At 44.3% G+C, this 18,331-nt stretch overlaps 2 protein-coding genes across 2 annotated transcripts in view; one reads left to right on the plus strand and one right to left on the minus strand.

The window, feature by feature from the left end:
• LOC149857225 (uncharacterized) overlaps positions 1-3,190 on the minus strand; it is a 44,237-nt gene extending 41,047 nt beyond the window's left edge. The window contains exons 1-2 of the mRNA XM_090062435.1: positions 3,069-3,190; positions 299-365 (exon numbers count right to left, since the gene is read on the minus strand). Coding sequence (XP_089918561.1) covers positions 299-357 — 59 coding nt within the window. The 5' untranslated portion in view covers positions 358-365; positions 3,069-3,190. The remainder of the gene's footprint in view (positions 1-298; positions 366-3,068) is intronic.
• A 4,745-nt stretch (positions 3,191-7,935) lies between these two features.
• On the plus strand, positions 7,936-16,897 carry CNEP1R1 (CTD nuclear envelope phosphatase 1 regulatory subunit 1). Its single transcript, XM_090062389.1, has 6 exons — positions 7,936-8,049; positions 10,371-10,442; positions 13,729-13,802; positions 14,939-15,048; positions 15,177-15,231; positions 15,460-16,897. Exons 1-6 carry the CDS (start codon positions 8,025-8,027, stop codon positions 15,499-15,501), a joined length of 378 nt encoding a protein of 125 aa, XP_089918515.1. The 5' UTR covers positions 7,936-8,024; the 3' UTR covers positions 15,502-16,897.
• The last annotated feature ends 1,434 nt before the right edge of the window (positions 16,898-18,331 follow it).

Consider the following 18,331-nt stretch of genomic DNA (forward strand, 5'->3'; position numbering starts at 1 on the left):
AATTATTCACTGTACACGAAGTTGGTACATAATTCAGTCTTTGCAGGATTGAGGCAATAATTAAAAAGTTCATTGTTTCTTCATTGAATTATGTCCACCTAGAATTAATACAAGTGTTTCTAATTTCATTCATGTTTTGTTTAAAAAAAAAACAAACAAAAAAACAACTATGAAGTGACTGAATTAGAAAATAATGAAATTATCACAACTGAGCTTTTTAAAATAATCCTAACTTTATTGTACAAAAAGCATCCATAAACAACAAATCTCTGTTTCAAAAGGTTTATGTATAGTTTACCTTTTATCCACAATAGGTTTTTGAACTTGACCCCTGGTAACTTTGACCCATGATGACATTTTAATTCCTAGGAAAATGGAATACATTGCATTAATTTCTCTGCCTGAGTTAAGAGAGATCATTCTTAAAACATCTCTAGCATATGTAAATTCAAAAGAATTGCTGTATTGCCAATTTTTAAAAACATCTGTTTCAGAGATCAGTGATGCTGTTTGTTCATAATTCCTAAAAATAAATCCCTTCACAATGTTGGACCAGTTTCACTTATTACAATTCATAACTTTTTTATCCTAAGCAAAACAATGTCTTCCCCCCCCATTTCTTTAAAAAAGTCACTGAAGCTTTGAATTGAGTGTTTAATCCAAACTAAACACAGTTATAGTTCCTTGTTTCTTGTAGAGCTGTCTTTTAGAAATATGTGAAATATGTGGCCTCATATAATCCACACTTGCATAGGATCTAAAAGATATCAGTCAGATTTTCTTCTAAGCAAGAATGAAGCTATAGTGGCACTATCAAATGTTCCTTTGATCACTACAAGCATTAGTTAGTCAATGAAAATTAAGATTAGTATCTATAAATTATATTCAGCTTCCCCTAAAACTACTCCAAATTCTAGTGCTCTCAAATACTGAGTATGTTTACCAATCTCACCTCCCTCAATTCCTGTCTAACTGCCAGTTTTAAAAATGACATAAAAGTTCAGACCCAAAGCACCCCAAAAGGACCCTCTAGTTGATGGGATCTCCTATTTAGAAATGGCATGCAAGTTCTTTCAGAACAACATTCAGTGCCCACTCAGGGCTCCTCCTGACTGTAGCTCTTCCTCTGTCATTCAAGTTATCTCTTCTCATTCTTGGCTGACCAGCTCTATTCTTCAAGTTCCAGAGATCGCTCTGTTGCTCATTTTGAAGCACCCTCTCCAGGATACAGATCATGATCATCTTGTGGGGGACGGGAGGGACGGAGAGTTATTACCAGGTCAAGGCCAGAGTCAGAGCCATAGCTGCTGCCTGCCCCACCACTTGCACTCAAATCCAAGATGAAGGGTATTTCCCCTTCCCCCATGTTAAATGGGGGGGAAGATAAACAAACAACTCTGACTTGGATTCAGGTAAATACAATATATTCCTAACCTAAAGGGAAAAGCAGCTTTGATGCTTATAGCTATTTGTTCTGCCATCTACAAGTCATTCCAGTAACTTCAGGGGAAACCGAGTATCAGCTCAGTGCAGATAAACAAGCCACCTCTTCTCTTAGTCCTTGCATATAACTAACTATTCCACCTGCTGTACCTGACTTGTGGGTAGTATGACACATCAATTACCATTGCAGAATACATCACAAAGTATAATCTTACGCAAAAGCACAGCACTACTCTTTCTCTGATGTGTTTGCCACCAATTATCCATTAGGTGTTAATTAAAGAGAAGTAAATCCAGACTAGAGATCTGTTAACTAGGAAACATGAGACAGTCATTAAGGCCATTTATAGATACTACATTTTTCTACATTTAATCTGGACCACAGCTGTCACTGTATCTACATGAACGTCTGTAGTCCGAATTAAAAATGGCTCCAGCCGGAATTAATTTTAATTTTCATTCAGTGAAGATTAGTTAATGTAGGCTAGGGCAGTCCAAAATAGGCCATTTAAAACTGTACTAATTAACATGTATATGCATCTCCAGCTTGCTGTTGCTTGTGCGCAGCACCAGGCGTAGCAAATGAGTGCAGTTTTGTGGCCCTGATTGGGAGGGGTGGGCAGTGTCCAGCCCCTGCTGTCTCTATTGCAGACGTGCACAAAAACCACCCTGATAGTCAGTGATCATCTACTAACCTTGAGTTTGAACTGAAATTTGATTCAAACTGTATGATGCGAATCAGTTCAGAGAACGGTGAGCACATCTACAAACAGCCTAAAATTTGACTGGTCTAGACTGAAATCCAGTACCGGTTTACTACACGTCGTAACTTCAGCAGCAAGAGAGCGCAGAGATTGCTCTGGGTACGTGCAAACTCTGGCCTGGATTCAAAACATGGATACACAAAAACGAAGTGAATGGTTTAGAGCATCATCCCAGCAAGTAAGGCGGTGGGTGGGTCACAGCCTCTTTAGATTTAAAGCCCCTTGGAAAATGCCAGTTCATTCATTTTTTGAGGACAGAAACAACACAGGCAATTCCTCTGCTACAAAGACCACAGCAGAGCAGAAAGTTTTTCACACTGCAGACTCCTGTTTGAAACCTCTGGGGTGATCTTCTGAAGCGCCTACCAGTGCCAACGCCGCGCGGTGCCCTCCAGCTTCCCCGGCTGAGAATCGCTGCCTAGGCGCCAGAGCTGGGGGGCTCCACCGTTCTCCACTCCAGAGGCCCTTGGAAAACGCCCGCTCGGGGCTTTCCTCGGTTTGGGCAGGACAGACAAACACGAGCGCAGCTTCCCCGGGGCTTTCACCCACGAGGATCTCTGGGTTGGTCTCCGGAGCCTGCCCGCACCCTGGAGGGACCTCGACACCCGCCGCCCCCGAGTCTGACGGCAGCCAGGGGCGTCCCTCAGCCCCTTCAGCTGATGGGGGAGAAGCGCCGCGCAGCCCAAGAGCTCGGAGCGGAGCCCCCAGGCGCCAGGAGGCGGGGACGCCGCGCCCGGCCCTGCCCGGCCCGGCTGCAAAAGGCAGCGGCATCCACTCAGCCCCCGCCCGCGCCCCGGCGCTCAGCTCCACCCTCCCTCAGGCCCTGCCAGCTGCTCCTTCCGCCCCGCGGCCCGCACTCACGCTCCGCAGCCCGGCGGCACCCGCCCCGCTCGGCGCAGCGCACACAAAGCAGCGGCGGCGGCGGCTGCGGGGAGGGGGAGGGGGGGAAGGGCAGGCTCCGCCCTCGGAACGGCCGCGCTGCGCGAACGGCCTCTCCCACAGCGCCTCACCCGGCGGCAGGCGGCGCTACACCCAGGGCGGGCCGCTCCGCGCCTCCCGCGCCGCGCGACGTCCGCGCGGGCGCGGGGCTGCGCTGGGCCTGAGCGGATCGGCCGCTTTGATCAGGATGATCCGGGTCCCGGGCAGGCTGGCTTCTGCCTCCGGAGCCAGGGGTTGCCTCAGGATGTTTTCCTCGGCCCCGATCAAGGGGAGGTGCGGGGCGCGGGGCCCACCCTGCCGCCACATCTCTGCCCGTGGAGGACAGGGGCATTTTACTGAGTCTAGGGGGTTTAACTGACTCCTCTGATGGGTAGATTCCTCTTCAGGCCGGCTTTCGGGTTGGACAGCGCTTTTTAAATCAGGAGGCCTCGTTATCTGTAAGCAAGTCACTTGGCAGGGAAACAGCGTGACTGCCCAGGCGGTTTTCCTAGTTGCACCAGCATTCTGTAAGCAACCAGCATTCTGTAGATTTGGTTTGGACAGCACATCTTGTGGACACCTGCTGGATCTGACAGACTCTTCCAGGTGGAAGAGGTTTGGGTTTGAAGTTGTAACATCCCCACACACTTGGGTTTATATGTAGGAAAGTGTGTTCTAGTTTCATATTGCTGTGAATCTTGTTTGTGTTGTATACTGTGCCTTTTTTAGGACTGGAAGATTACCTCCTCTCCCCTCCTTGTCGTAGGAGTCCCTCCAAGGCACCCATGCAACCAGTTTGGTGACTGGCTTCTTCAGGAGTGATGACCACCTTTGAATTGATTGGTCTGCATTAGCAGTGTCAAATGATGCCATTTCTGGTTGGGACTGGATGCCAGAAAAGTGATTTAAGGGTCAAGCCACCTGGGCCTTAAATCAGGTGGTTTCTTTCTGCTTCTGGGGCTGCTGAAAGCTGAATTGAGAGTTAGAAAGCCTGCTTACCACGGGAAGGGAGTGGGGTTTCTCCCACTTCTTCACTGGAGAAACAAACTGAAGCTATGAGAAGGGAAAGCTTCAGGTTCAGGGAGAGAAAGTCTGTCTCAGGGCTTGAGACCTGTTTTTTTTTCTGGGTTTTGAATGGGATGATGCTGGAGGGGGGCATCAATCCCTGCAGCAAACTAGCCAAGGTTAGAGCCTGGCAGTTTTGCTGGTGTGGTCTGGGCCAGGGCTGAGAGCCTGGCAGGTTTCAGTTGCTGTTGGAACTTCTTTTGGGTTCAGCATAGCTGTGCACTGAACCCCAGCTGCGTGTCTTGCTGGCAGTTTTGGCTATGCAGGCCTTGGGTAGGATGATGCCATGAGTATTATTCTCCAGTGCAGACTGACTGGAACTGGGTCCTGGTCAATACTGGCTCCTGTGTTGGGGATTGTACTGTCTCAGCATGGTGGGATAGCTGAGACTTCATGTCTAGGTTGCAGCTGTAAGCCTGAGCCCTTTTTGCTGTTCATAGCTGTTGCATTGCAGCCCACCTGAGTGGGGCTGAACCCCAGCCATATGTTCGGCTGGTAGATTTGGGCCAGGTGAAGCCTGCCCCAGCACTTCTTATCTTTTATCCAACCCTCAGTGCTGTATAGTAGGCCTGGCTGACTTTTTGCCACCCATTTCAGGCCCAGTGAAATAGGCCTGGGCCTTCCTTTTTCCCCTTTGTAGTTTATGCCCTAAGCAAGCCGTGTGGTTGGGTGTTAGTTGTAATTTAAGACCAAACCAAGATCAGCCTGGCCCCCCTGTTGTTGTTTTCATAGTTGTAGGGTCTCAGCACAGCAGTGCAGGAATAGACCTGGTGCCTTTTCATTGTATGTTCAGACCCTGGTGCAGGACAGGCCTGAGTCCCCCTTTTATTGTTTTACAGCTGTTGTATCTCAGCATAGCTGTATTGCTGAGCCCCTCTGTATGCTTTCTGCATGTCTGGCCCTGGCTCGGGGCCTGGCATGTTTTGCGCATGGCACATGTAGCTCTGTGTCCTGATGAAGCATCATGGTTGGTGCTGGTTGCAGTTCAGGCTATTTTACTGGCTTTTCTTTGAGTTCTCTTGCAGTTTCCTGCCCTAGCAGATCTGGGATTAGGACTAGAAACTTTGGGGTGCAATATGCTGATGAAAACTAGTTAACTCCTCAAAACCATCATGTGGAAGTGGAGATAAGTGCTACAGCTTTGCAGGGAGCACTGAGGGGCCCTTACAATGCAGAAAGACCTATGCTCTCTAGCAGCTCCCTGTGGTGCAGTAGACCCATGGAGCAGCTCATTGGACTCTCCAGTGTGAGCCCCCCTCTCCAGCCCATTGCTAAAGGACACGTATAGGAGTACAGGCCCCCAGAACTACCCATGAGGGAACCCCAAGTTCCAGACTGCCTGGGTATGGCTAAAGCCTCCTCATGATGGTCCCACCTATAGACTTTGTTTTGTAGTTTATAGTGTTTTACAATTATAGTTAATGTTTACTTTTGATTTTTCTTTATTCTTTGTAATAAATTTGAATTTTGTGTTTACACTGCTTGCGAGGGAAGGGTTGTTGGTTTTATTGGACACCCAAGTGATTCATTTAATGTTTCCCAGGTAGTCTGGGTGGGGATTCAAGCCAAGGTGAAATATATTTAGTATTCCAGAATTGAACTCAGCCCTTGTTACTGCTGACAGGTGCTCAGAAGGGTTACAAAGTAAAAAATATAAAAACTGTCATGAACTGGCATCCTAGGGAGAGAGAAGAACCACACATTTGAGTTAAAGGACAATGCTGGCTTAAGAAAAAACACGTTTAAAGCGGCCATGAACACATTTAGGCTGAAAATCATGTGTGAAACTTTGTAGCACCCAACAGAGGCCTAGACACTGACTTCAGTTTCAAAGGTATGAGTTTAGAAAGGGAGTGTATGATAGGGTTGATATTTTAGTGGTAGAATGAAACTGGACCCACTAACCCAGGAGCTGTCTTTCCATCACATGTCACATATTCCTCCCTTCTTGTAACAAGAGTCCCTATTCTAGGATTTGGTTTGAAGGGACCTATTTGGATTTACAAAGGAGAAGTGTCCACATAGCATTTACTAGTTAAAAACCCCAAAGCATCATTCCTTGATGTCTCATTAGCAAGCATGCAGACCTAAGATCCCTTTCAGTTAAAGAATGCAAAGGGCGTATCTACATGTCCCCATACAGGGATGCTGCTACAGCGTTGTGCTTTAGTACTTCGTTTTGGCACGCAGTTAGATTTTGCCACTATAACCAGCGAGTGTGCCGCTAGTGATGTAGCTGGTGATCATATGTAGGCCTGTACGTCATACAGCAATGTAGCGCGTTGCTACGTTGCTGTAGGGCAACATGTAGACATGCTCAAAAAGAAAGGCAATCTCTGAAACCAAGCCATACCACTGCTCTTTCTTCTCGCCAAATCTGTGAGCAATGAGAGACTTTCTGTGGGGCTGGAACAACTACCTAGTGGTACCTTGCAGTTTTGCATTTTCTTTGATAGGTTCAGCAGACTCTGAGGTTCTACACAATGGCCTCATGTTTTGACTCTGTTTCAGGATTCAGTGTAGGAAGGAATCCTCCTATTTTCTATTAGACACTTGCTAACAAATGGTCACACTATTGGTCACTTTATATCGTAGAAAATCTTGTCTTTGATATGGGAAAAAGGGAATAGCCTGTCCAAGATCTTTCTTAGACATCAGCTAAGCTTTTAGAGGCCATGAGAACTTAAAATCTAAAGTTCAAGAGGTTTTTCCTCTATCTAATCAGAAATTAATAAGATTTTAACACTCTTGAATATTAGATTTCATGTTTCTGAAGAGCCCTACAAGCGTACCAGATTCAACACAGTAGCACTAATGTGGCAGCTGCCTATCAGCCAAGCATTTTTATAGTTTTCCAAGCATAAAATGCTCATCCACTGATTGATGAGAGCTTCTGCCAGCAGGTGGAGACAAAGGGAACACCTTAATCTAGACAAACCTCTCAATTTGAAATTTGGGGAAAAACAAATTGTTAGAGTAAGAAAATACCCAAGGGAGGGGGTTTTGTTTTGAGGTCTGTTTTCCATTTCCTACTCATTGCACTTGCCAGTGACTTTCAACACTGCAAATTGCCACAGTCTCTGTCATATGTCAGGAAACAGTTTAAACTAAGGGTCATTTCAGATGACTGTGAAAACTACCTCCTGCTGTAGTAAATATTGATGTTGTTTAACAGGTTCCCTTACACTGGAAACTTAGGTCTCAGATCAACCAAAGCACTACAAATGATCCAACTCATTTACAACAGGAAAAATAACTGATGTTAAGAAAAAACAACCACGGAAATAAGTGCGTTGTTAACACTACCTTCTTGAAACAGGGTTTATCTTAAAATTCAAACAACAAACAAATAAATAAAAAGTCACCGTGCCGGCATAACCCTGGCGGGAAGGACTGCATCCTCCCAGCGGCAGGGAAAAACAAGCCGGGGACCAGCCAAGACGGCGAGCCTCTGACCCCGCTGTCCCGAGGTGACCTCCAGCCCCGCCGTTGTCTTCTTTACGCTCCGTAGGCCGGGACCGCGGAATCACCGCTCAGTCCCTGCAGTCTGTGCTCCCCAGCACCCCCGGCCTGGGACTCCCTGCCCCACAAGCGCCACCGCCGCTTGTCTCCGAGGCCGCTCGGGCCCGCCTTAGCACCGCCCCCGCGCTCCCGCACTAGCCAATGAGAGCCGAGTTTGCTGGGAGGGGGGTGCAGTGTGAGAGGGCGCCCAATGAGGCGCGGCGTTGTTGGTGTTGTGACGGGGTGGTGGGCGGGGGTCGGTCCGGGTTGCTATGTGGCCGGGCTCGAGCCGCTGAGGACGGGGTGGCTGTGAGGTCTTCCTCTGCCCCCGTCATGAACTCGCTGGAGCAGGCGGAAGGTGAGTGACTCCCCCGGTCCCATGGCTCCTCCTGCCTGCCCTGGGCTGCCGCCCGAGCTCGTAAGCGGGCCCCACCTCTGGGGGCGGCGCGGGCTGGTTCGCGCGGAGCCGGGCAGCTTTCGGCTCTTCCCCCTTTTTTGCCCGTGCCGGGTGGCGGCTCCGGGCCCGCGCCTGCACCTGCTTCCGTTTTTCCGGGGGCTAGAGTGGCTGGAGGAGCGGGGCGCTGGCCCGAGAGTCCCATCTGCACCGCCTGTGCCACCGGCCAGGCGCTGCCTCCCCGGCAGGGCTCCGGGACAGTCTGGCGGCAGCCGGGACCGGCCGCTCTTGCCTTTCAGAGCTCACAGATGGCTGAGCCTCCTTCTTGTCTTGTAGCGGAGCTCATGCTCGGTAGAGCCGGGCAGATGCCTGTGAAGGGCTGTCAGGGACTCGAAAGCTGCTTTCTGTGCCTCTGCCAAAAAAATAAATACAGAAGTCTCATGGTTGTGATGCCCGTTAGTGGTCTAGCATGTATAAGGTCTTGGCATATTGACGGTGGTAATGGAAATTGAGTTTTTGAGGTGACTTAATCACTTATTGCAGTAATGTTATAGAATATGTAGTAAAATGTTCCTTCTTTTGGTGAGAACTGGGAAGCATTTAAATACCAAAATAATAATGCCTTTTAAGATGTGGTTTTTGCAAGATGGGTTGCAAGAGTTTAAGAGGAGCTCAAAGAAGAGCTTAAAAACAGTATCTCAGTGCTTGCTTTAAAAAGTGCTTAAACCGATGGGATTAACAAAAAGTTCTAGTGGCTGCATCTATACGAGACGCTGACTGCATAGCAGCCTGTGGCTACTGCACAGTAGCGTCACGTGGCAGAAAGTGTGATGTGATGCTACTGTGCAGTCAGCATCACGAAAAAGCCATTTTTGGCACTACTGCACAGTAACTTCAGTTAATACTTGTTTGTACAAGTACTTAACAACTGCACGGTCAGTGTCTTGTGTAGACGTGGCCGAAGAAGAGTGTTTTGTTTCAAGAAATTATGTCAGTGCGCATATTAAAACATATATCTCCATAACAGCCGTGATCTTAATGCAAATGGTTCTCTAAGCTTTTATTGTCAATGTAGAATTCCATGTAATATAATTCGAAATAATATCTTTCTTTTATCAGCTTGTATATGTTTCTCTGAAATAGGAGTGTCATAGATATGGCTCATGGAGCTCCATCACCCAGTGCCGCTCCTTGGTGCGAGATGCTCCACCCGGCATATGGTGGCCCAGCTTTGTTTGGGGCCTGGGATGTAGCATCTGCTCCAGGATCCGTGCTACACATGGTACCCACCCTAGCCAGTCCAGGACTGCTCCACCTGCCACACTTCCCCTCAGGCCAGCAGTATGTGCACCATGTGCATTGTAGATTGTGGACTGAAAGCAGTGTAACGTTTGTGTCCCAGGTCAGCGGGGATAGGGACGGGTGGAGAGTGGGGGTGCTGCATGCAGTGAGGATCCTAGACTGGCAAGGGTGATTGCCATGTTTAATACAGATCCCAGAGTGGGTGCCCTTGTGTGGTGGATCTGGCATGGTGAGGGAGAGGGGTCTGTGGGCCCAGTCCAGTCTGTAGACCAGCCCCATGCCACTCATCCAGCTTACAGGGTCAAATGAGTTTTGATGCCCCTGCTCTCTAACATGAAATGCTTTAAAGAATAGTTATTCTCATTTGAAGCTGAGATGCTTTTAAAGTATGGACTTCGTTGAGAGCAAATTCAATCTTAAAGTGGTATTTTGGAGCCTCAAAACTAACTTTATTAAACAGAACAACTTCAAGTTAAATATTCTTTAGAAATATTATCAAATATTAAATATAGAAAAGCAGCTCTGGTCTAAAACCTAACCAAACTGATCATGTAAATCAGGGCTGTCCAACTGGCAGCTCCAGGGCTGCATGCATTCCTCAGGGGGTTGATTTGTGGCCCTGGGACTGCCACCCAGTCCTTGCCTTCCCCTACCCCTCCATCACTTCAGCTGCAGGAACAGCCAGAGTCTCTAGGCTCTCTCTCCTGTTTTCACTTTCTGTTTCCACCCCAGGGAGCAGTACAGTGCAGACCACAGCCTGGGGCTCCTGCATGAGTGGTGCAATAGGGTAGCGTGGTTGAGAGCTAAGTGTGAGGTTCAGGCCCTGACACAGCATGGCTCTAGGGACCACTAGCTTGCACCGGTGCAACTTATGCAGCAAGCCACCTCCACTGCTGTGGCTTGTGAGGTGTGGGACCCCCAGCTACTTAGAAATTGGGCACCCTGACATAGATTATATGCTATTTTCTTTATCTCTTTCTCAGATCTCAAGGCTTTTGAGAGAAGACTTACTGAATATATTGCATGTTTGCAACCAACTACAGGACGCTGGAGAAGTAAGTTCAAAAATATTTAAGAGAAGTTGGATTAACTCATAAGTACATCTGTTGAATTTTGAATATCTACATCCTTGTGAGTTAATTGCAGCTTAATAAAATACCTGTATCGTGTGTGTGGGCCTAAGGTAAACTTCCTAACTAAACATGCACAAGCTACCAGGAAATACCAAAAGTAAAATAATGATTTAATGTTATTTGTACAATAGTATTACAGCATTTGCCCACTTTTGGAGCCAATGTATAGGGGCCAGAAATAGCTTGTGCTCTTGATAAACAAACCAATCCACTTCTTGTACTAACAGTTGATATAGGAAAGAGCAACAATACTGAAAGCATAACTAACTGATAGCCAGTTCAGTAAAGGGGAACAGGGTTGAATGGGATTTTGAAGACTGAGACTGCAAGTGTCCTGCTCACCTAAATGCCTTCAGTCAGACAACCTGTGATATGCTTTCCTATTTAGGATGGGATCAAGTCATCCCTGTAAACCTGAAAGAGCTTTGCTTGGCAGCTGACAGGCCCTTGATGTTAAGTTATAATGTTTGGAGTGTGGGCCCCATGGCATGAAAACCATAAGATTATGACATCTGGGTGGTCAGTGGCAGTAACACCAGGATTCCTCAAAGCAAACTGAATTCTGAGAACTAAGAGGATCATTACTTTCCCTGGTGTGGGCCAGGTACTGAAGGTTGGCATGTCATGAACACTGATCCGTTGCCAGCTGGCAGAGGTAGATAGTCTTGCCCTAGGTCCTGAAGCAGGGACATTGAAGGAAATGTTTGCCCTCCCTGCTCTAACATTGAGGCATTGGGAAGTATTTCCAATGGTGGACAGAACTGCTTTGGTTGGTTGGTTGTGTTTGTTTTGAAGTTTTCCCTCTTTCTATATCTGAGCAATTAAACTACCTAGAAAACACTTGACATGGCAGCTAATACTTCCTGAGGTCAGGGGATCCCCTCTGACTGAGGGCAGACTGAGGCAGTAGCTACCTGAATCTGAAGAGAAATAGGTGGCAATGTAATAGCAATGTTTTTGTTTGTTTTTAAGGGACTCCCTTTCCAAACAAGTTTGCACTTTGAGGCTTTATGAGGAAGTCTATATGTTCTTGTGTAGGATTTCCTTTAACCATCATATCTTTTGAGAAGGAAAACTGTCTAGGTTCTCTGGTTTCTAAGTTATCTTCTAGTGTATCTTCTGAAGTTTTCCCTCCATCGACACTATAAGCTCACTAATCTATAGCTTTTACTTTTTAATGTATAGTCACTTTCCAGCTATTGGAAACCTCTCCCATATCAGTTTAAATATTTTTAAATGTAGACTAAAGTTTTTCTGATCTAATGTGAACTCTCAAAAAGGAGGGAAAAATATTTGAACCAAGTACTGAGTGAATTTATCATTCAAACGTTTATAAAAAGGCTTTGTTTCTGAGAGGTAGAGCTTTTAGTGTCTCCATTTGTTAAAATGGAAGAAAAAAATGTACATATCTAGCCAGAGATTTGTGGCATCCTGGGGGAGCCTTAAAATCCTTTCATGGATGCCACATGGTGCTAGCACTGTTAGGTGTGCGAACATGATCCAGAAAAGAAACCCAAGATTTTAACTAGGAATTCATAGTGTCAACAGCATTCTGACTTCTTGTGGTCTTTCTGAGTTCTTTGCTACAGGTGTATTACTTTAGTATTTTTTTCATAATCAGAAAAACAAGTGAAGAGTAGGAGATGGCATTTCCTAAGGGATGCCTTCAGAACTACTGATCTAATAAACCTTTTCCATCTCCTCAAATGGTCCATTTGGTGGATGTAACTTGAAACAAAGAGTGTGCTGTTGGTACTACAGCATGAAAAAGTGCTGAGTCCATCTTGCAGACAATAGTTTGATTGTTGAGGTTATACCTGGTTCACAGTTTCAAATAGCATGTGAGAAGTTAGTAACAAGAAATTCACAGAACCTAAGAGTGCATCTACACGCATGTTTTAATGTGCTTTAGCCTATTTTAATGCACATTAACGTGTCAAAAAAAAGCTGTGTGCTTTTGCTAATGTGCATTAAAATAGGCTAATGTGCCTTTTTTTAGTACCTCTCCATGGAGGTACTAAATTGAATGCACAGCAAAAGTGCTTTAATGATCATGTAGAGGTGCCCAAGGAGGGTTTGAAAAGCTATTGCCAGCAGACTTTCTTTTGTTAATCTTTGTTCCTGCACTTCCTACAATCTTGTTTTGGTAGTAACAGCATATTGTTGGAGATAGCACAATAACAACTTTTAACTGTAAAGCTTAACTTGTTGGCTCTGGTTCTGTAATGCATGCCTCAGCTTACAGGACTGGGGCCTTGGTGCAGTTGGCTGTCGACAGTAGTCCAAAGTAGCATATCAGTATATTACTTGTGCAGCATATTGCATGGAAGGTTACCCAGTTACCTTTTTCCTTAATTTTTTCCATCTTATAAGCACGTCTACATGAGACATTTACTGTGCAGTAGACTAGTTAGCTGCCCAGCAAACATCTCAGCGTCTACACATTCACCCCTATTAGGCTGGGGTAAACTAATTTACTCTGAAGCACGATGAGGATAGTACTTGTAAGTACTTGTACTTGTAAAGTACTATCCTGCTGCAAATTAAAAAATTCTGTAGCAATGCATGTGGAGATGCTAGAGGGGCTGGCTGGGGCATGAAGATGCTTCAGTGCAGGGGCTAGCAGCCCCCGCACTGAAGCAACCTCGTGCCCCAGCCTGCTCCTCCACAGCACGCTGAGTCAGGGGAAACAGCCCCAGGCTGGCAGGCTGACTCCCAGATTCCCCCAACTCAACATCCTGTGGTCCAGACCTGCACACCCAGTAGCAATAAGCTTCAGAGCCTATTTTTTTTACATTAATAGGCACATGTAGATACACCCACAGTTTCCAAATTTACTTGGAAACTTTCTATTTCTTTGTCCAGGCAACAGAATGCCCTTAGAAGCTCAAATGCTTTCTGGAACTATTTTTGTTCTGTCCAGGAAGTTTTTTAATAGGATATTTAAAAGACTGTCTTGTTTTAGACTTTTTTTACTGTGTGCCACTTGGACCTCACAAATAAAAAGGTGGAACTTCAGATGGTGAAACAAACATGCAGATGGACCTCTTTAGGCAGAGAAATCTAGCTCTTTTTTGGATGCTCTTGAACATCAAGAGCCAGGAGAGAGAACAGTACAATTGTCAATTTGTAATGAGAGGGTGGATATCTTTGAATTAACATGAATCAGATATATGGTACTATTTATGACTCTTACTTTTCCCATTAGTGATCCTTATATTCGTATCCGTCTGTACTGCAACTGGTGCCTGGAACTGGTTAATAGATCCTGAAACCCAGAAGGTAAGTGATATTAATCTGATAAAGCTTTTTGGGATTCCTTCGTTTTGCAATACAAGTATATAATCTGGATAATAAACTAAGTGTGTGTAGTTAGGAGTTGTGGATTTTGTCTTCATTAATGGAAAGGTTGGCTTCTTGCCTAAATTAAAGTATCACAGGAAGAGGGTCATGTAGGTTTTGCTTAGAGGCAATGCTTAGACTTTTGCTGAGACTTTGCAAGAATTTCTGGTGCGTTTTGCAGCTGTGCTGAATCTGGGGTTCTTTTCTTCTAGAAGAATAATTTTCTACTTTGTGACAGTAAAGGATGGCCTACTGAAGTCAGTGTCAGTGGGACTGATCCAGAATCAAAGAATCAAAAGCAGAGAGTACACTGATAGGTTAATGGATCCTAACTTAGTGTTTCCTTCTGTGGCTGTAGTGTACAAAACTGGCTCTATTCTAACCCAAACTTCTTAATTTTTGGCAGAAGGATAACTAAAATGACCAAAATATAGATTTGTTGAAATACATAGGTAGCTGTATTTGTTTAATGTGAACATTTTAAGGCAACCAATCGGGGGGGAGGGGGGGTGTAGTTTTTTGTTTTGTTTTTTTCCCCTCCCCTAGTCTGTATTGGTGAAGTACCTGAGCCTTGGCATTGTGATTTGCTACACCAACTTCTGTAGTTCATTTTGAAATGATAAAACTTGTGTCTGAACTTTACATCTCTGACATGCATCTAGAGGGATAGCTATTGAGCAGATTAACTTTATTCATAGGGAGAATATGTATGTTTTTGAGTAAATGTAAGAGCTTTACATTACCCCCATCTTGATGCAAGTGTGGTGAAAGGTTTGTTTTATTTATTTTATTTAAACAAATATTTCTACATTCCAGCAGTAAAACAAAAGTAGAGCAATTGCATTCTATTGAACAATGGAGGGGTGGGGGAGTGAGAAGTGAGCAATCAGCTACTTTTTTTGTTAAGTAATATGGAGGACTAATGTTGAGATCCATTTTCTGTCTTTAAGCTAAGCTATTATAATGATTAAGTTAGTTTTAAACCCCAAACTTTAGAAAAGATAATCTACAGGTATGGTAGCACTTTCTTAACCTTTTTTCTTTTTCCCTTCAAGATTGTTTGATTTCTTTCTTAGGTATCTTTTTTTACATCATTGTGGAATCATCCTTTCTTCACAATCAGCTGTATTACTCTAATAGGCCTGTTCTTTGCTGGAATACACAAAAGAGTGGTGGCACCATCAATGTATCCTTTGATAGCATTTGTCAGGTGAAAGGTGATTGTTCTAATGGTAATTGCAGCCACACTAAATCTGTCTCATTTTTAAACTTTTCTCCAAAAATTAGCACTTTCCTTTGACATGATCCATACAGCATAGCAGCCCGATGTCGAACTGTATTGGCAGAGTACAATATGTCTTGTGATGATGTAAGTGACTTGAATTTTACTTAATACACGTGCAAAACTTGAAGGTGCAAATAGATCTGTCTCTGGAGGGACTTAATAATCTATTTACATTTTACAAATAAATGCAAAAATATACTTAACTCTTCTTCCTCATTTAAGTATAGGGGTAAGAATAACTTGTGTAATGACTTTGCAGTGGGGCTGTATTAAACTTCAGGATTTGTTTGCATCTGTTCTTCTGTTTTGCAGACTGGAAAACTAATTTTGAAACCTAGGCCTCATGTTCAATAACCACAATCTTCCTTCAAGTCTATTCACTGCTGTGAACACCAGAAACAACCTTTTCTCAAGGTAATGTGGCAGCAAAAAGCCAAATGGGACTGTTGGCAGTTGTCTAGGAGTAAAAGTCTTATTTAAAAGTGACAGCAAACTGTGCAATATTACTTTCTGGCATATTTATCCAAATTCTCTTTTGAGTGTTCTTGTGTCACCAGTGCTTTTGCTACTTTTGATTACCTCTTTTTTCAGTATTAGTGTCACTTTTGTATTTCTGCTAGAGCAAAACAGCATACGGTTGAAGTATGTTAACTGGTTTCTAAGTTAAACTTGGAAATCAAACCTCATTTGTTTTATGTCTTTGCAAACTACTGTAAATAGCAAATCAATGCCAATGTTAAGCAAAGAGTAATACATGTATAGATTCTTGTTCTCGTAAGCCAGTATTGAAAGCAACGCCTGCCATTCCCACAGCTTTTTATTAAAACATTTATTAGTTGCATCTTTTTTTTTCCATCCCTGATCACAGTCCTTTTGGAATTGGAACACAAAAAGATGTTATAATGAGACAATCTGATGAAAAAATTGGCCTTATGTTTAAGAATATTGAAAATATGTCAAAATATTACTTTGTCAAACTACATACAGTACTTCAGCCACTTGCATTGTGGTTTTATTTCACTTCATTTGGTTTCATCTGAGTTGCAGTATAACCTGTTTTAATACAATTTTAGCATTTTAAAACTGTCTTAAATATACTTTTGACTGTAAGAATTATGTACAGTGTCTGAATTCCATAATACCCCTGTTTTAAGAGCAGATTTTATGCTGTGGTAGTCTGTCCATGAAACTAGTATTGCAAATGTTTAACTTCAGATCCAAATCATTTGGTAAAGGAAACTATGTAAACAGTGCCACAAGTCAACTTACAAAACTTATTTTCAAGAAGTGTTTAAAAAAGAAAAAACTTCAGTGTGGCTGTTATGTATGTACATAATAGTTACAATAATCATAACAGCTTAATTTTAAGTGTACAAAGGTGCCTTTTTACCTGTTTCAAATTCTCTTTTAATTGAATATGAGACTTAAAGAATACAAAGCTATTGCAATTACAGGAACCCCTTATACAAGCAAAGCTGCCTCTTAAGGAACATGGTTTAACAAGTGTAAACTCACTTAGCTGAGGCACTAAAATTTTTGCTTGTAAATTCTTTTCTTCAGAAGTTATGTACTTCTGTAGCTCCCTTATTTTTTAACTGCTGTAAATATTGTAGATACATATGTGCATAAAATAAATGCTTTATATATAAATAGTATGTCAACTGTTTTTGTATTGTAAATTAATTAATTTGGAAATGTAGAAAATTACAAAAGTAATGGCTATAAACCATTGAAAACTCCAGTGTACAAAGTGTTAATTTTTTGTACTTCTGTGAAGTGTCACTTAAAATCCTGGGTGCTGAAGTCACCAAGATATGAGCAGCATGGAAAGCAGTAATGGTTTCCACTTTTCTTCGTCGGTTTGGTTTTGGACCCCATTTGACTTTGCTCTTGGGATTATGGGTAGAAATCGTTTGTGTGTTATCCCAAACCACACCCTTCTGCACTGGGAGACTCCTGAGGAAACCTGGGCATGGCACTGCCTGACCCCAAGATTGGTTTTTGAGTACCGGCCAGCCTACTGGCAGGCCTCAGGCCTGTGCACTATGTACATTGCCCCAAATAAGAAACTGGGCAGAGATTACAGCGTAAATTCCTTCTTGGGTCACCCCAAAATGCTCATCACTGCCACTGGGAGACTCTCATGAGGAAGTCTGGGTAGGCCAGTGCCTGACCCTTGCAGTGTTGTCTCATGCAAGTTGTTGGTTGCCTTATCCCCCACACGATCCCTGACCCATGCAACTGCCTGATCCTAGGTGAGAGGCAGGTTAAAAGGCGGATGAAATGTTGTCTACCAAGCCTCCCTTCCAAGTCTGTGAAGTCTGTTGTTGGTGCCAAGTTATACAAAAATGATCAAAAGGTCATTGGAATCCATGCAATAGTTGGAGCGGCCCTCAGTTTTGGTGCAAAGCACAGGTATGGGCAAAGGAGAAGGATTCCAGACAGGAGTCACTCCCTGGACATCTTCAATCAACTCCTTAGATTAAAAGTGCTTTTTAGCACACTGTAGTGGGTCTAGGTCAGGGGTGGGCAGTTACTTCAGCTGGAGGACCACTTCATGAGTTTTGGTGAGCTGTTCAGGGCTGCAAGGGTAGCCCCCCCCCCCTTTAACAGGTGCCCTGTACCCTGGTTGCTGTCTAGAGACTGGAAGTCTGGCCCTAACTCCTGACCTTTATCACCAGAAGTACTCGTCGTGGGGGAGGATTGTGATCTTGGAACTGGAAAAAACCCAAATCATATACTAAAAATCAAATATTTACTATAACATATTTTAATTTTCTTTCAAAAAATATTTTGTCCTGGTTTTACATGTGTTTGTGTAGTGTATATAGAGGTGATTGCATAATAGCTCAAAAATAAAGTCTTGCTTTTGTATATTGTGTGTATGTGTGTTGGGGTGTATATGTGTGTGGGTGGCTGTGGGGTTGGGGGAGGGTGGGGGGTTTGTGGGGTATGGCTGTGTGTGGGAGATGTACGGGCAGGGTGGGAGAGGTGGTGTGAAGGAGGGCTGCTCCATTGTGTGGGGCTCCTCACCATTTCTGGTGGAGTCTCAGGAGCTGCACATGGCAGCAGGGAGTAGCAAAGGCCACCAGCTCTAGTGTGCGGGGCTTCCCACTCTTGTGGCACGTGAGTCCCAGGAGCTTTGTGTGAGCCATGCACAATAGAACCAGATTGACCTGGGCTC

This window comes from Crocodylus siamensis, chromosome 9, assembly GCF_052110815.1.
Source record: "Crocodylus siamensis isolate JL-2025a chromosome 9, ASM5211081v1, whole genome shotgun sequence".
Taxonomy (NCBI): Eukaryota; Metazoa; Chordata; order Crocodylia; family Crocodylidae; genus Crocodylus; species Crocodylus siamensis.

Excerpts from the sequence above, each read along its gene's own strand:
- CNEP1R1 (XM_090062389.1), top strand. The coding sequence starts at position 8,025 with ATGAACTCGCTGGAGCAGGCGGAAG. Across the intron at positions 8,050-10,370 it reads CTCGCTGGAGCAGGCGGAAG|ATCTCAAGGCTTTTGAGAGA; the intron begins GTGAGTGACTCC and ends TCTCTTTCTCAG. Across the intron at positions 15,232-15,459 it reads ACAATATGTCTTGTGATGAT|ACTGGAAAACTAATTTTGAA; the intron begins GTAAGTGACTTG and ends TCTGTTTTGCAG.